General features: G+C 34.9%; 1 protein-coding gene across 6 annotated transcripts in view; it reads left to right on the forward strand.

The window, feature by feature from the left end:
* Positions 1–17,495, forward strand: part of LOC143244340 (uncharacterized) — a 191,352-nt gene that overhangs the window by 80,704 nt on the left and 93,153 nt on the right. For all 6 annotated transcript variants that reach the window (XM_076488824.1, XM_076488823.1, XM_076488825.1 and 3 more), the window contains 2 exons: positions 6,108–6,203; positions 12,900–12,939. In XM_076488824.1, the coding sequence (XP_076344939.1) occupies positions 6,108–6,203; positions 12,900–12,939 (136 nt within the window). The remainder of the gene's footprint in view (positions 1–6,107; positions 6,204–12,899; positions 12,940–17,495) is intronic.

Below are 17,495 nucleotides of genomic sequence, written 5' to 3' on the forward strand. Positions count from 1 at the left end.
GGGAATTCTGTTAAGAAATCAAATGGCTCGAATAACAAATATTACTACGGCAACCAGACATAAATAATATTAAATACTTAGTGAAGAGTAGCTCACATGTTACAGATGTCTATCAACTCTAACTCTTGACTTAATATACACTGCTGGCCGAAATCTTAAGGCCAATGAACATAAAGAAAAACGTGCATTGTGCGTTGTTAGACTCAACCACTTATTTGAGTAGAGCTTCGAAAGATGAAAATAAGAAAAGGGAAAATAAAAATAAAAACTTTTTTAGCATTTAATAGGGAAAATGTATACACTATGAAATTAGCCTAAATACTAGCTGGTCAAAAGTTTAAGACCATACTGAAACGAAGTGTTAATCGGTAAACACTTGACGAAATTTAGTCATTTGTGTTCAAGCATTAGCGTTGTCAACATCTCCCACTGACATCTCCTGTGTTACATTGGGTAAAAACATGCCAAAGGCTAAAAGGTTGACAGAGTTTGAACGTGGCAGAATTGTCCAGCTGCAAAAGCAAGGTCTCTCAACGTGCCATCGCTGGTGAGATTGGGCGTAGTAAAACTGCTGTTACAAATTTCTTAAGATCGTGAGGGATACGGAACGAGAATTTCGACCCAAGAAAATTTCGCCGGCGTTGAGCAAGACGATTCGACGGGTTGTCCGGCAAGACACCAGCCGATCGTCGAACTAGGTTAAGGCTCTTACGGACGCAGAATGCAGCTCAAGAAAAATAAGACGGCATCTACAAGAGAGAGGTTTTAAAAACCGTAAACGTCTTGAAAGGCCACGCCTCCTTCCACAGGCGAAACAGCTCGGATAAACTTTGCTGAGAAGCACCAAACGTGGGACATAGAAAGTGGAAGAAGGTTTTGTTCTCTGATGAGAAAAAAATTGAACCTGATGGTCCAGATGGCTTCCAACGTTACTGGCACGATAAGGATATTTCACCAGAGACGTTTTCTACACGACGCAGTGGTGTAGGTTCCATCATGATCTGGGGGTGCTTTCTTTTTTCATGGAACAATGGAGCTTCAGGTTATACAGGGGCGTCAAACAGCAGCTGACTACATTGGCATGTTGGAGAGAGCATCCTCATTGACTGAAGGCCCTTGCTTGTGTGGAAATGACTGGATATTTCAGCAGGACAACGCTGCAATCCACAATGCCCGCAGGACAAAGGACGTTTTCATGGCGAATAACGTGATTCTTTTGGATCATCCAGCGTGTTCGCCCGAACTTAACTCCATTGAAAATGTTTGGGGGTGGATGGCAAGGGACGTCTAGGCATGGACGTCAATTCCAAACAGTGCATGATCTTCGTGAAGCCAACTTCACCACTTCGAATAACATTCCAGCCAGCTTTCTGCAAACGCTTATATCGACCATGCTAAAGCGAATGTTTGCAGTTATTCGCAATGACGGCCGTGCGGCTCGCTACTGAGACCTCTTGTTGGGCATTTCCTACCCTGTTTAGGACTTCTTCTTGGTATGGTCTTAAACTTTTGATCAGCTGGTATTTAGGCTAATTTCATAGTGTTCACATTTTCCCTATTAAATGCTAAAGTTTTTTTGTTTTCCCTTTTCTTGTTTTCATCTTTCGAAGCTCTATTTAAATAAGTGGTTGAGTCTAACAACGCAAAATGCATATTTTTTTTCTTTATGTTCATTGGCCTTAAGATTTTGGCCAGCAGTGTATATAACATATATTAAGTGAGGTTCTTTTGCATATGTAACGCATCATTGCAATTCATCTTGTTTAATCAGTTTTCGTAATTTAAGTTTCAAATACTTTTGTAAATGTACCTTAACATTGTAAGGGGTGTATAAGCGTTATTGGAATGGTTTGTCTTAATGTCATTGTGGTTAAAAGTATTGTTTTAACAAAAAATCCATCTGCAAGCTTTATGTCAACGCTGCCTTCACGACTGTTTAAAGTCTGTTATCTGATGGAACTGTATTCATAATAACTTAGACCTGGCAACGGTTACCGCAATGTATTCGATGTTCACTGAAAACTTTCAGTGCACGGTTTTTAAAACTTTCTGTTAACCTGCGATTTCGGTGTTGAGCGCCATATTGGGTAATTAGTAAAATTAATTGTTGTATTTTCCTAAGTCACATAATATGCAGAACAAAATTTACGTCGTGGAAAATTTAACAAGTATGCTCCCGAGAGGCATAAAATGAATGCCTTAAATGAAATGAAGTATAATATATTTTCAAAATGGGAAACTGTCCGATTTTTTTGTATTCTTCCAAACGTGATTGATAATGTATTTATTGTGGATTCCTCGTGTCATCGTTCGTTTATGAACAGTGAATTATTTCTGTCATTTGTTTATGAACAGTGGATTCTTTTCGTCGTCATTTGTTTATTAACAGCGGATTCCTCCTGTCGTCATTTACTGTCTCATGTCTCACTTTTGTGACAAAGTTATGTGTACAGTGGCCGCTCATTTAAACCAGTTTCTCGTTGAACCACAACAGATTTGGCTTACCTTCTAATGTTGGTTTTATAGATGGGTGAAATATTTAACCATATGATGATGAATAAGAGGACGAGTGCAGCAGCAAAGAACATTTGACACGTGGATGTTCAGTCAAACATTTAGCTCTTGGACGTTTTGGAATATACACACTCCATCTTTTAACAAGCTATAAATAGCTGTACATAACCTATTATTTTATGATATCTTTATTCGATTGTCTCAGTTTATTTCCTACTATTATGCTGTATTTTAATTACTTTTATAATGTTTAAACTTCATTGTATGTCTGTACATAATAATTTACCGTGTTCAATATAACTTGTATGTGTATATTTCGAAACATCCAATAATTAAATATTTGTTACCGAACATCGTGTCAAATGTTCGTTCTTACTGCCGTCGTCCTGTTTATCATTAAACTTCGCTTCTCATCGAATGAATCTTTAAACATGTACTTACGGTAATGGATATCAATATTTATCATGATTTACACCATAACCTAACTTTAAGTGTATACTGTTTGTTTTATTACTACTCGTTGATCACCAACTAGTTTATACTCCATATGTGTACAAGAGGCTACAAAAGTATTTTCTGGATTATTTAACACGAACGTTTTTTCAAGGAATAAAACTGTAATTTGTCTACCTTTTCGTCTTATTTTGGTGAAAATTGTCTTGTTTACAAAACCTATGTAATTTAATTCTGTGTTTTGGCTCAGATTTTTTCTGATTACTAATAGTTCTAAATATGACGTAACGGATGGAACTACAAAACTAATTATAAAGGATAACAAACGTACACGAACTTTATTTTTAAGATTGCAACATAATTTTTCCATTTTACAAAATGTTTTTAAACAATGGCGTAGAGTAGAAAGAAAAAGAAAACTTGTGAAGTTATTATAGCAAATATTTATATTTCGATTATTGTACAATGTATTGTATCATAAGGCAGGGAGTCAAACATGGTATAGAAGTAGTGTTTTTTCTGAATCTGAAAGCCATTTCTTTTTATCAAATATGTTTAATAATGTAGTTAGAACGTCAGTGAAGTAGAAAGGCAGATTAATTTCGCTACAGACATAACTCTTAAAACATTTGTAATATAATTAAGGATTTCTGCGTTTTTACTTAAGGTTTAAGAAGAAACTGAATAAAATGAGACAGGAAGAATTCGAGTTTTTGTTTTTACAACTCGATAGATTCTACATACCACTTAAGCACAATAAAATTTTCGTTATTAAATCTATCATACCGACATCTTATGGTACTCGCGGTAATTGTTTTTTTATTATCCTAATACGATGTATGTATGGATTTGTACGACTTATTTGCGTTGTAAGAGAGATTTTATTCCCCAAATTCAAATTCACTACAAATATGGGAAACTTATAAATGTGTTTTCATGAACAACGAAAGTGGTTCATAGCCCAAGTCTTTCAGCTTTTTTTAATGTGGCGGTTAATACCACTATTTATTGGCAAAAGAGTAGCCCAAGTACTCGTTGATTACCAGCTAGTTTATGCTCCACATCTGTACAAGATGCTACAAAAGTATTTTCTGGATTATTTAACACGACCGTTTTTCAAGGAATAAAACTGTAATTTGTCTGCCTTTTCGTCTTATTTTGGTGAAAATTGTCTTGTTTACAAAACCTATGTAATTTAATTCTGTGTTTTGGCTATTCTTGTGCTACTCTTTTGCCAATAAATAGTGGTATTAACCGTCACATTAAAAAGGGCTAACTTATTTGGTGTGACGGGGATTCGAACCCGCAACCCTCAGATTGCTAGGCGAGCGCCTTAACCACCTGACCATAAAATTACCATTAAAAATTACCATAAAAATATGGAAGTTTATTTAAAGTGATGTTTTAGACTTATTTATCTTATTTGAAAAGGCTGCTTTACTACTGATAATTTTCATGGGGGGGGGGTTGTTGTTCACTCGTATATTTGTCCATTGTTATAGATTATTTAAACAGAATTTAGTTGCACAGAAACTATAAATGCTTAATATATTCTTAAACAAATATTCATGACAATCTTCAATTGCAGCTTAACATTTCACATCTCGAACTAATGCGATCAAACAGTCAATGGCTATAGTAAGTCATCACGAGCCTTATCAGCTAGTTACTATCGATGTTTATTATCATTGCAATATATAAAGTTAGTTGCCATATTAAGTAGTCCTTTTCCAAAAGTTCATTACAAAAATTGAGCAAACAATACAAGTAAAAAATAGGGGTTTTAAAAATGTAAAGAAACAAAACTGGACATATTGTGAAAATTGTGTATTCAAACTACCAACTCGTATTTTGACCTCACCAAATGTAATTCTAAGTAACAGCTTGTAGCCAAAATAGTTTTGTAATTTGAGTAAGTAATGTCGACAGTATAACTAGCCTTGTTTGCTAACTTGTTACAATCCCTATTTACAAATTTTAAATTCCCAATTTTTTATTAACCATGCATGTAATAAAAGATACTGCAACTCTACGCTAATGTTAGCGTAAAGAAATACTTCACATTGCTATAAGGAAAAAATAGTGGTCAAGGTTTCGTTTCAACAATTTAATGACACATTTTGGCTTTTTTCTGTATTTTACGATTTTAGCATTGCTATTGCATGTGAACATGGAATCTGCGTTTATTATGCTTAAGAAAGGAAAATACGTGTTCTAAATACACATTGAAAAAATTTTAACAGGCATAGTTTTCGATCAGTATGGAAGAATGATTCATTACTTAAATTATCTTTTGTTGGGTGACTGGTTTCCTTGGTGAGCAGACGTTCATCGGTTTAAGTGTTCGGATAATGTGTAATAAAGCAGTGAGCAGTATTAAAAAACTATCGACAAATATTTGTTCATCTTTTCCTCTGACTCAACTGCTGAAGAGATTTTATGAGTAACGGTATGGTCGTCTTAGCACTGATAAAAGAAACATTAGTGACTGAAAAAGTTAAAATGGTTCAGCAACTAAATGGCATTTGTGTATAGTGAAAACTCATTCGAATGTAAGGTGAGATAGATATAATTTTATTTTACAAGTTAAACGTAACTGGGACATTGTTGCTGGTTGAGGTTCAATGGAGAATTCTTTAAGCAGTTTCTTTCTTAAAGGTTTGAGTTTACCAAATACACACTTTGACAGAGTGGTTTAAAAGTCTTGCATTTAAAATTGATGTTGGGTCATTATTAATACATTGAACGTCATTGGTATTGAAAATGTCATTCGAATTTGTTTCTTGTGTTCGTTACCGACTTCATTACGTTCGTGAAATGTCACTTTAATCTATTGAAGGGTGAAGATCTTATCTGAGTTTAGACTTGCACATAATATCGTGGTTGGATATCACAGAAGTTGATAACTCACTATAGTGTTTTAACAAGCACCTTAAACACGCAACAAATAGTGAGTGAAAACGCCTTGTATCATGAATCATGTGACTATTAAAGTACACAAGTTATACACTCATTACATATACAAAAATACCCATGTTCGTCATTCAGTCGGTCAGTATACCTTACAATACAAGTAATTACTAATCACTATTTATTGCTACATTTCTTAATGCATTAGTATATATTTTGTCCATTTTCAGGAAATGAAACAACCAGTTCCTCCGCCACTCACTGCTATCGAGACACCGCGGAAAGAAGAACCTGAATTTAGCTTATTCTCTTTTAAGGAAAAACCAGTAAGTATTTACACATATCTTATGTAATTCTACTCGATTACCGTTGGATGTGAATCAACACAGGTAAACTTCATTGGATCTACTGAAAAGATGTATGATGTGCACTTTGGTCTAGGCAAGAATTCGAACATAGGCAGTGATAGTCTGACACGTGCATCTACGCTTTACGAAGTAGTTACATAGACAGTACTATTATATAAATTAGCGGATCAATAGATCTTCATCAAAATTGGTATGAAGTTTTATTAGGGCCATGCGGGGGTACATATAAGGAAAGTAAATTTTCAAGTCCTAAAGTAAGCTTTCATTAGTCATGAATTTACATAACTTTTGCCCAGGGTACTTGTACTCCAGCTAGTTTAAAATCATGTCAGAGTATTTGAGTGAAAATTTAATTTTTAACTGGAACTGAGAAGCTAATATGATTAGGGGTAAAGGGAATTAAAACGTGCATTAAAAAGTTTACAGGAATTTTTTTTAGGAATAACCGTAGAATATGAAAAATTATCTGGAAACGGTTGAGTTTATTCTAGAAGAATATTTTCATTTGTTAATATTTGTGACCCTATTTATAATTGGAGAAGAACCAAAATCTAAAACCTAATTGTCAACCCAGGTTAAAGTTCAAAGCGATAATAAAAATGTGTTGAAGAAGTACCTTCCAAAGCTTCAATTTGATTAAGGTCTTAAGTTCAAAATACTACGCTAGAGGCTGATCGAAACTCAAAGCAATGAGTATCATGGACCAAAAATACAACGCTATGATACTTATACTTCGTTACTTAATCAGTAAGTAAACTCAAAACAGTGAGTATCATGGACCAACAATACAAGGCTATAATACTTGTACTTCGTTACTTAATCAGGATATAATACTCGTAGTTTCGAGGCCTGGCATAAGAAAGGTGGTTAGAGTGCTCATCTCGCATTTTGGGAGTCGCGGATTTGAATCTTCGTCTCACCAAACATGGTTACCATTTCAGCTGTTTGGGGCGTTACATTGTGTCGATGAATCCCACTGTTCATTGGTAAATGAGTATCCAAAGAGTTGGCGGTGGGTGGTGTTGACTAGTTGCTTTCCCTCTAGTCTGACACTTCTAAATTATGGACGACAAGCTCAGATAGCCCTCGTCTACCTTTGCGCGAACTTCAAAAAGAAATATAGTATTGAATTTTGATTAGGATTTGGTGTAGTATTTTTAATTTATGACACAACATTTAAACTGAGGTCAAAAGTTTTTCTCATTCAAGATCTAAATTTTATTCACATATTATCTTCACAGCGTTTGTAACATTACGTGGATAATTTAAGTCTGTCCTTCTGAATGTGCTGCTGTTACTTTTATTACTAACTCGTTTATATAAATGTAATAATGTGTAAAAATAGCAGTTTACATTTCTGAACAAACTGTTTTAGAAGAAGCTCTCAGTACAGAAGCCAAAATGTTCTCTCTCATTCTTTCAACAGGCAGTTACAGCCCGTTAATATTCACAAATGTATCTCACGTAATTAATTAGAAACACAATGTAACTGTTATTAAACTCATATGCATGTTTCATTAAATGCCGTTTGCTCTATATAGCTGTAAGGTACATGCCACGTGTTTTACTGAGTGATTATGAGGAGAACTCAATATTTAAAACAATGTTTTACTTTGTTAACGTTTGAATTAAACACGTGATTTTCAGAGCCACAATCTGAGGACAACAAAAATATTTGAAACGTATTTCTAAATGAAAGTATCAAAACTGGTCATTGAATCTTACAATGCACTTCACTCAGACATGCTCTTTGTGGAAATCACCTGTCTTGTATTGTTAAAAGACAGACGAGAAAATACAACGTTAATTAGCGAGAAAGTGATTGATATATGCAGTGTGATATATTTTGGAAAAACCCCACAACACGCGTAAACGTTTTGAGGGTGAAATTTAGTTTCCCTAGGACAATCAGTTATAAAGATTTAATAATATCAAATACGGATGTTTTATGTAATTACTCTGTTTTGATATTTTAAAGTAATGAGTGTTTTTACCTAGTACTAGTGTAAAGTGATAATTTATTTTTCATCTTTTTTTTTTGGATATTGAAACGGTATGAACAATTTTATTTTAATTTTTCGGAGGAGTGTTATTACTAGTACAGAGTTTCATGTGTTCTTTTGTGACATGTATAACAACCTTAACATATAACGTAGAAAATTCCGATTCCTTGTGTATTTAATTATTTTAGGAGAATGAAGATAAGCTGTTTATAAACACATTTTTGGTTGAAAGTGTAACAGCTTGTAGTTACCATTATGGTTAATGGTTAATCCGTGTGATCTTCTGGATAGGCAATATAGATTTACTGTCATTCTTGTGCATGGTGATCCAAGGTAGTACGTTTTACAAAGAGAATTTTTGGACTAAATCACTGAACCTCAAATTTTTCTGTTAGTACACGCGTGTGTATTTTATACAATGTATTTCCATGTAAGTTCTTTCTTCATTTAGAGATGTTCAACAAATGAAAAATAAGCACTGTAGATAAGTTATTTTGTTCTGTTTATCTCTTCCAATAGTGCTATAACCAATCATTATTAAACAGCACTGATTTTTACATGTTAGGTTCTGTGATCTTGCTTTTAATACACATATTGGTATTTACATGGAAGAATGCCCCAGAATTTTATTCATGGATCTTATTATTATATAAAACGTTTAGGCACATTTAACATTCACGTAATATAAATTGAAAGATATCTTAGGCCTGAAACGTCGAAATAAAAAATTAACATTGCCACGTGCTGTTTGAATTGTCATTTGAAATTAACTATTTTCATCAATTATGTTATTTTACCTTTCACAGTTGAAAAGATTAGTAAAAGCTACTTTCGAAAATTATGGTAACGTATTTATTGGCAAATGATAATGAACAAATAAACCTCCTTTTACCATATGCATGGGAATATGACATGCTATTTGTAGAGTTGCTCAGGATTTGGTAAAGGGTTTTCATGGGCTTGGGTAACGATTTGGTAAAGGTATCAGTCCATTTTTCGGAAATAATATTCATTGTCCATCTACTTTGATATTCCAACACCAGTTTCAACAAAGCTGAGATTCTTACCCCATCGTGTTCTTGAGCTCCATCTTTAGATGTATTTATGGCTCCGTGTATTTCGTCCATACTAATGATGGCTTCCATATTTGTAGATAATTGTAACACAAACAGGGATTGTTGAAACTTGAGCCTCTTCTTGATGCCACGTTGGTTAATACATGAAGACCCTTTACGGATCATAAATGGTGTCATGCTTCGGGTTCCTTTGTGAGCTATAATCTTGTGGAAGTATCAGAATGGGGTATATGTGAAGTTGGCCTTATGACATGGTTATTTCTATTGCATCACTCTTGTTTTTTGAACGTGATGGCTTGTAAAGAGCACAAGCTCTATTTTGTGCAATTTTTGCTTTCCCTTTTTGAGGTGGTTCATGCCATTTTTGCACGAACTCGGACAGGACATTATTTTGTTCTTTCCAGGCCTTCAGAAAAAAAAGTGTCCCTTTTCAAGAAATTGCTTTAACAATCAATGGTTTATGCCGACGAGATGCTCGAGGGTCTAAGCAGTAACAGAAAACTTAACCTTTCTATTGGTTTCAAGATTGTTTTAAACCACTTTGTCTCGTAGTCTACGTGCGGATCTGACGTACGAGATGATCATTGAAGACTCCTGTCAGGTATATGTGGCACTGAAGGTGGAGGAAATAAAGCAGAATCTTTACCACCTTGATTGTCAGCGATTCTTGTTGATTTGCCTAGTTGTAGCAATACAAGGATGGATAGCTATGCTGTGGAGAGTAGAAGGTAAACCTTTGCCATTAGTATTTTCACTAGTGTTCTAAGTGGGTTTTTCTGTCGTTAAATTCTTCTACCAGTAGATACATAACGGCGTTGTCATGCAGGATTCTTCAGTGTTCAGCATACATTCATGTACATATTGAATACTACTATATAAATTTATTTACTAGTTGCAGTGATGTTTGTTCCGCTCTGAGTTGCCTTAATGTTCAGAGTAGATGTTACTGACATGTCAGTCAGTACGTGATATGGAGTTACCGCTAGTAAGAGTAAATCCACCAGGGTCGGAGAATTTAATATCTTTTAAGAATATGACGTCATAAAAGACGTTACAAGTGTCTACAATTTATTTAACTCTAGAAGTTAACTTCTCGACAGTATATTTAGTTTGCTAGTTTCGTATGTATATTTTTAATAATTTCTGGTGGAGAAGTTTCAGTTATGAGAAATTCCAGCTAACAAAACTGTTGTATTAAACTGCTAATATCAGGAGAAATCTAATGTGCTAACCAATCGGGAAATGAAACTTTTAAATAACTGAAGTATATTATGTACCTTGTATATAAAGCCCCTTTTCGTGTGTATAGTGACAATATTGTAATCACTTGCGTCAAATCTTAAAAAAACAACAACTCAATAACTGTAGATTATATCGCTCTGTAAAAATGAACAGATGTTCAAACAGTAGAAGTATTATTAAGAGGACATTGTTAGAAACGACAGCAGTGCAGAACTAGACAGTGTTACTTGTATTACTTGTTACTCTGGACTGTTTCAACTGTCCTGTGTGCAGCTTGTGTTTGTTATGCATGTGACTTTTCGTACGTTCCTATCACTGTTTATGTACGAACTTTACATTTTACACTCTTGTATTCAGCAAATCAAAAATGAAACAACAAGAAATGTATGTGTATATATTAAAGAAAGTAGTCTTGCAAAGTACATGCAGCTAAAGGTTAAAGACTGGCTAAATGGCTTCAAACTATAAACTATCACGCTATATAAGTACACCGGGATGTAAGAAGGTTACACGTATATCTTCGAATTAGAAACAAACGTTAACTTGCGAGAATTGAGGTTCGGTTTTACATTAGTGTAATACTAGACCTTGCTAGCTCGATGTGGCTCTAACCAATGTCACAAAACACGCGTTTCATAAAAAAACAAACGATTCCGTCCTAAATATAATCTTCAATACAGGGGGACATTCGATTTTCCGTCACCGCGTGCCTCTGTGGCGGGTTTGTGCAACTTGCGTTTGTAAATTGAAAGAAATCGCAGACGTAAAATCAAAAACAAATTACCATGTGTTTGCTGTCAAGAAAATTAATATATTTGTTATAAATAAACATGAACTATTATGGAACCCAATATACATACGCGTGATTTAGACTTCTTGTTATGACTTATACAGTGTACAAGACAATTATTAAGTGAGAAAGAACATTATGCTAATATAATAATGAGCAAGCAAAGAACAGTTTTAGCATCGTAAAGTAATTTGTTTTATTGGGGGAAATATACTAGAAGACAGACCAATATTCTGTTGAAACGTGTATTTCACCGTAAATAAATCATGGCCAAGTGGTTAAAGCAGTTGACTCGTTATCCGTGGGATGCGGGTTCGAATCCCCGTCACATCAAACATGCTCGCCCTTTTAGCCGTGGGAGCGTTATAATGTTGGTCATTCTCACTAATGGTTGGTAAAAGAGAATCCCAAGAGTTAACGATGGGTGGTGATGACTAACTGCCTTCCCTCTAGTCTTATACTGCTAAATTAGGGACGGCTAGTGCAGATAGCCCTTGTGTAGCTTTGCGCGAAATTCAAACCATAAATAAATCTCTTCATTGTGATTAAAACTCGTCCTGTACCATCTGGTTCCGTATAGGACAGCATTTTATGCAATATAATTTAACACTGGCTCGTAATGGAGGTTCAGAAACTTGTAATGATGTGACGAAATATCTAGAAGATAGACAGATAAAAGTAACTACCGTTGTTTGTGAGTGTAATGCAGTAATTTTGTAGTGTCAGAAAATATTTTTTTCTGGCGTTTTATGTTCTGTCAACATAGTATTCATTCGTTAGGCGTAATTTGATACACGTTCCTTGCACGAATTGAAATCCGATCTCTGAAGGGCGCGTGAGGTGATTGTCATGGGTCCCCTTTTCAGTATTCCTCAGTTAAATATTCCGAAATAAAGTCTCCAGGGTTATGAGCAAGGCCTGAAACCGTATAATAACTTGCGTATAAATGTGCCTGTATAATTCTTTTATTCCCTCTTTTGAAACAACTATTTGTATGGTTTCGGTAAAAAGATGAACATTTACTCCAAGGCCAGATTAAAGGTTTTATTGGCCCTAGGGTTTTCAACTTGTAGAAGACCACTCGAGACAGAACCTCTTCGTGCAATACATTTATAGTCACAGCTAGAGGTCCTGGGTTTCAGTCGGTAAGCCCATGCCGTTAATTCAGGGTTGATGTACCCAATAATGCTTCTGAATTGCGTTTCTTAGTTGATTTAGCTTCTCACAGTTTACTTCCAACCAGTCTAAAGCAAATAAACGAAAAAACTAGAAATGTTTAAATAAAATGTTTTTGAAATCGACGTTTAAAACTGAAAAATAATGGAAGAATAACATAGCGCTATCATATATATTATATTAACATAGCGCTATCATATATATTATATTAACATAGCGCTACCGTATATATTATATTAATATAGCGCTATCGTATATATTATATTTAATTAACAGAGCGTTTGCAAACTTCTGTCAGAATAAGAGAGCTAATCGTAAAGGTTCGTTTTAAGTTTCTTTCACCTTAATGTTTTTTGTTCTCTTTCAGGAAGTAGGAGCCTCAGAAAGTTCAAGCGTTCAAGAAAAAGGTGAGTTGCTCATGCTTATATTTCACGGAAAGTGGTGTAAAAACGTTAGAAGAAGAAAATATTCATGTTAATTTGGGTTGAAATATCGTGTCTTTATTCGATCAAACTAAATTACTTATCCGTTAAATATAGTTTAACAGTCGCTAAAAGTTGCATAAATCTCCATTACTTATCCGACTGTAAATATATGTATTAGCTTATTAAGCTCCTGTTAGTGAAAAGGGACAGTATTAGATTTTATTATATTGGAAAGGATAAATAAGGTTGTTACTACTCAAGAGTTATCGGTGATTTAAATAGATTTTCGTTTAAGGCCATCTACTCTTTAGTTGCTGTTACAAATACAATTTTCCTTTTCAAACCGTACTCGAACAACGCTAGACAAAGTAAAGAGTATTTTGAAGATAAGATAATTATAACTGACATTGTGAGGTATATAATTTCAAAGCATTTGGTCTAAAAATGTGTTTCTAAATTTAAGGTTTTGTATTCTGAGTTCCAGTCATGCTAATCCAGCAAAGTACGAGTTCAGCTGAAAGAATTCACCCCAACGCAGTAGGCGAACTTTCTCTTGGCATCGTTCCAAATCTCATCGTGTCTGTGTTCACGTTAAACTGCCACGTGAATTTACACTTCTATCATTCACTCATGGCTTACGTTGCGCCTTGTTTCTTGTTAAGGCAAATATAAGATGTTAAAGGACACTTTTAATATGAATTACGTCATTATCTAGATTTTACAGAGTCAGCTGCTGTTCCGAAAACCCAATCTTTTTGAAATCAAGTTATAAAAGTTATTTAAATCTATTATTGTAAAATAAATAATTATTACAACTTGGAAGAGGGGTAAGACCCAGCCTAATGGCTAACCTGTGCTGACTGTGAAACTAAAGGCGATTCCTGGTTTGGAGTCCCTCCCCCAAAAAAAACAAACGCGCTTCGCACTTTGGAGCTTTAGGTGAATCATAAGTGTGACGATCAAATCCCACTATTTGAGTAGATAAGAATAACGCAGTAGTTGAGGATGGATACTGTTGACTAATGTACAAATTTAAATTTGACTCTAATGTGCACAGATAATCTTTGAAGAAAATATGTAAGCTTGAGAAAATAGTGTTAAAAAATCTGATTCCACAGTCAATTTGTGCAAGCTACCCTATTGTTAAGGCTCGGCATGGCCAGGTGATTAAGGCACTCGACTCGTAATCTGAGAATCTCGAGTTCGAATTCTTGTCGCACCAAACATGCTCGCCCTTTCAGCCATGGAGGCGTTATAAAGTGACGGTCAATTCCACTATTCATTGGTAGGAGTAGCCCAAAGGTTGCGGGCGTGTGGTGATGACTAGCTGCCTTCCCTCTAATCTTACACTGCTGAATTAGGGACGGCTATCGCAGATAGCCCTCGTGTAACTTTGCGCGAAATTCAAAACAAACCCAACACTTGTTAAAGACAATAAACAAAAAAAAGTGATTAGTATTTCGTATTTCTACCTTTCACTCATATGTCTACTCTCTGTATTTTGATATGAACTAAGAACGAAATAACAGATTGTTTTTCTACAATCCATATTTCGATATAGAATATGTGAAAAATGATCGCATTGTTTTGCAACAAAAACGCATCATTTAATCGCGGTATGGTGGCTCGAAAAATGGTGTTGAATTTTTGTTCTTCGTTTTTTTTCTAAGAACAAAGTGTTAGCTTATTGCTTTATCTATTGACCGATTTGAGTTGTATTACAGCCGCGGCTATTGAAGAATCCCTCTTTTTTAGTACTTAAATGAGTTACACCAGAAGTACTTTCACAGGGTTCCCGAAACTGTTCTATTTCAAGAGTAAATAACAGTAAAATTAAGAGTAGCAGATATTTTTATTTCTTGCTTTTCAAGTTCATATGTACCATGTGTTGTAGCCTACAGAGTGCGTAATTCTTCTCGTGATTCATGGCACGTTTTACTGACGTTAAAGAAACACAAATTGCAACGTTAAGCGTCTCTTGTGTGACGTCATTTTAGTATCTACTGACTAACAGACAACATATAATAAAAAGAATATCAATATCTGTGTAACTTCTTATCATCCAGTGAAACTAATTCCGGACTTACCCTGTCAACGGACAAGTATATAAATGTTCACAACTGTAGAGGGGGGTGGATTCCAAATAATCGATGTATCTTCGAGAATATAGCATCATTGTATATAATTTGAGTCACCTGTTTTATGACGATGAAATGCTCAGTAGGTTAGAGTTATCGGTGTTTTCCAGTAATAGATATTGTCCTGCTTTAGTGATCTCGCTTGTTATACGTATTAAGGGAAGATTAATTCTCAGTTCATGTTAACTTAATAGGGGAGTCACGGGGAAAATACACTGTAGTAGAAACCAGTCCAGATTTAAGAGCTAGCCTTCAGGTGTCTTGTTTACATATACTGTAACACAACCTAGCCCTCGTGTAGCTTTGCGCGAAATTCAAAAACAAACACACAAAATGTCTATCTGCACTAGCTGTCCCTAGTTTAGCAGTGTAAGACTAGAGGGAAGGCGGCTGTTCATCATCACCATCCACCGCTAACTCTTGGACTACTCTCTAATCATCGAATAGTGAGGTTTACCGTGCCATTATAATATCCGCATAGCTAAACGGGCGAGCATGTACGATGACGGGGATTCGAACCCGCGACCCTCGGATTACGAGTCGAGTGCCCTAACCACCTGGCCATACCAGACTCGTTTTGTATGTATCAGACGTGCATTGTGGCAGGAAGCGACTGGTTTCTTGTTGTAAAAGAACAGTAGGCTATTATCTTATTAATTGGATATAGTATAACTCTATATGTTTGTGTATAGTGCACTACCAATCGCTTTTGTTTTGTCTTGGAAGTCAGTGTATGAACAATAACATTGGTTGAGCGTGAAGTTATTGGGGAGTTATTACCATTGTGACAACTGTAACTATCAAAATTCTTTACCAAATTCTTTTGAATGTTTATTTGATATCAAATTTGTTGTTGATATAAAGTGCTGAGTTTTAATCGTCTATTAACAGTTAAATAATAGTATTGAAGCTATGTATCTAATACTAGTATAATTTGTCTACTGTGCTACTATATAGTGCTTCAGTACTACAATGGAGGCTGAATGACAAACATCAGGAAGTTATTTTGTCTTACTTACCTCCTAATGGTAGTTTAGTACCTTGTTCCTTTTTCTCTTTTATTATTGTCTTTGAGACCACTTACTTTTCCCACAAGTTTCTGTAAGCATAGAAAGCTGGTATAGATATGGGACGTTGTGAGCTTCTGAACCCACACCTTGCTCTCCTAACCTATTTATACTATACTGTTTTTTTTTTTTTTTTTTTCGTGAGACTGGCGAACGGAGGTTAAGACTGATGTACGGTGTATCCCCACTGTAGTGTAGGCCCTAACTTAGGCACCTCTGAAACCCATGGCACATTTTATATCCCACCTTATAGCCTTGACTCTGGGGATCCTTTTAAGTTTGTTTTTTGTTTCAGCTTGTTTTTGCTCATTTAAATGTTACAACAAATTTGGATTTCCTGTTTTTAATACAGTCCTTCGCGTAACATTGTATGAAAATTTTGGAGTCTAAACAATTTAAAGCTTATATTAGAGAGAGGGAAATAGGCAGAGAAAAAATATGTGAAAAATAATTATATAACATAAAAACATGTTTGATCAAACGAATAGAACCTTTTAAATTTTGATAACATTTTGTTTGTAAGTACAGTGCATGAATACACGTGAAATATTTTGTGTTCAAACGTTTCTCAAACATTTGTCATCGACACGCCTTTTATAAACATACTTTCATGTACTTACACCTATTTAAAAATAATTATTGGGGAAAGATTGAGTTAAATGATATGTAATACACTGCTATATGTAGTGATTACTTTTAGATTAATAATACGTTTTTAAATACTTTATACCCCCACTCCCAGCAGCAGAGTGGCGTGTCTGCTGGGTTTCGATCTCTCAGGTGGGCAGAACACGGATAGCTCTTTGTTCTTAATAACAAAAAGCTCTTAATTTTACATTATTGTACTGTTGGCTGTTCTAATCCCTCGCGCGTACCTCACTTTAGGAAACACTGCTCTAACACTTATATATATAAGTGTGTAAATTAACGATTCTGGCTTAGATGGTCCAACCAAGTTTGTCCAGTTTATTAACGTATAGGTTTTATTTATTTATCATTGTTAATATTGCCCCAAGTTTTAACACAAATTCAAATCATAAAACCAATAAAAAAGTACTGTCAGCATACATGCATTTTTATTGGACGGTGAAGTTCATTTCACTTGCAGTTCGAAGTTATCTTTTCTCTTTAGAGTTTGGGGTAAAATGCACGATGTGGTAAATTGTAATATATAGTATTTTGTATTTAAACATAATCCTGTTAACCTAACATAGAACAGTGTTACGTAGATGAGGAACCAGTGTTTCAGAAATGAAAGGTTTGTGAGGTAGTTACGGAGTCATCTGTTGAACCTGAGGTATTAAACATTTTTTTTCTGGACTTGTTCAGTTTT

The sequence above is a fragment of the Tachypleus tridentatus genome, chromosome 2 (assembly GCF_004210375.1).
Source record: "Tachypleus tridentatus isolate NWPU-2018 chromosome 2, ASM421037v1, whole genome shotgun sequence".
In the NCBI taxonomy this organism is placed as follows: Eukaryota; Metazoa; Arthropoda; class Merostomata; order Xiphosura; family Limulidae; genus Tachypleus; species Tachypleus tridentatus.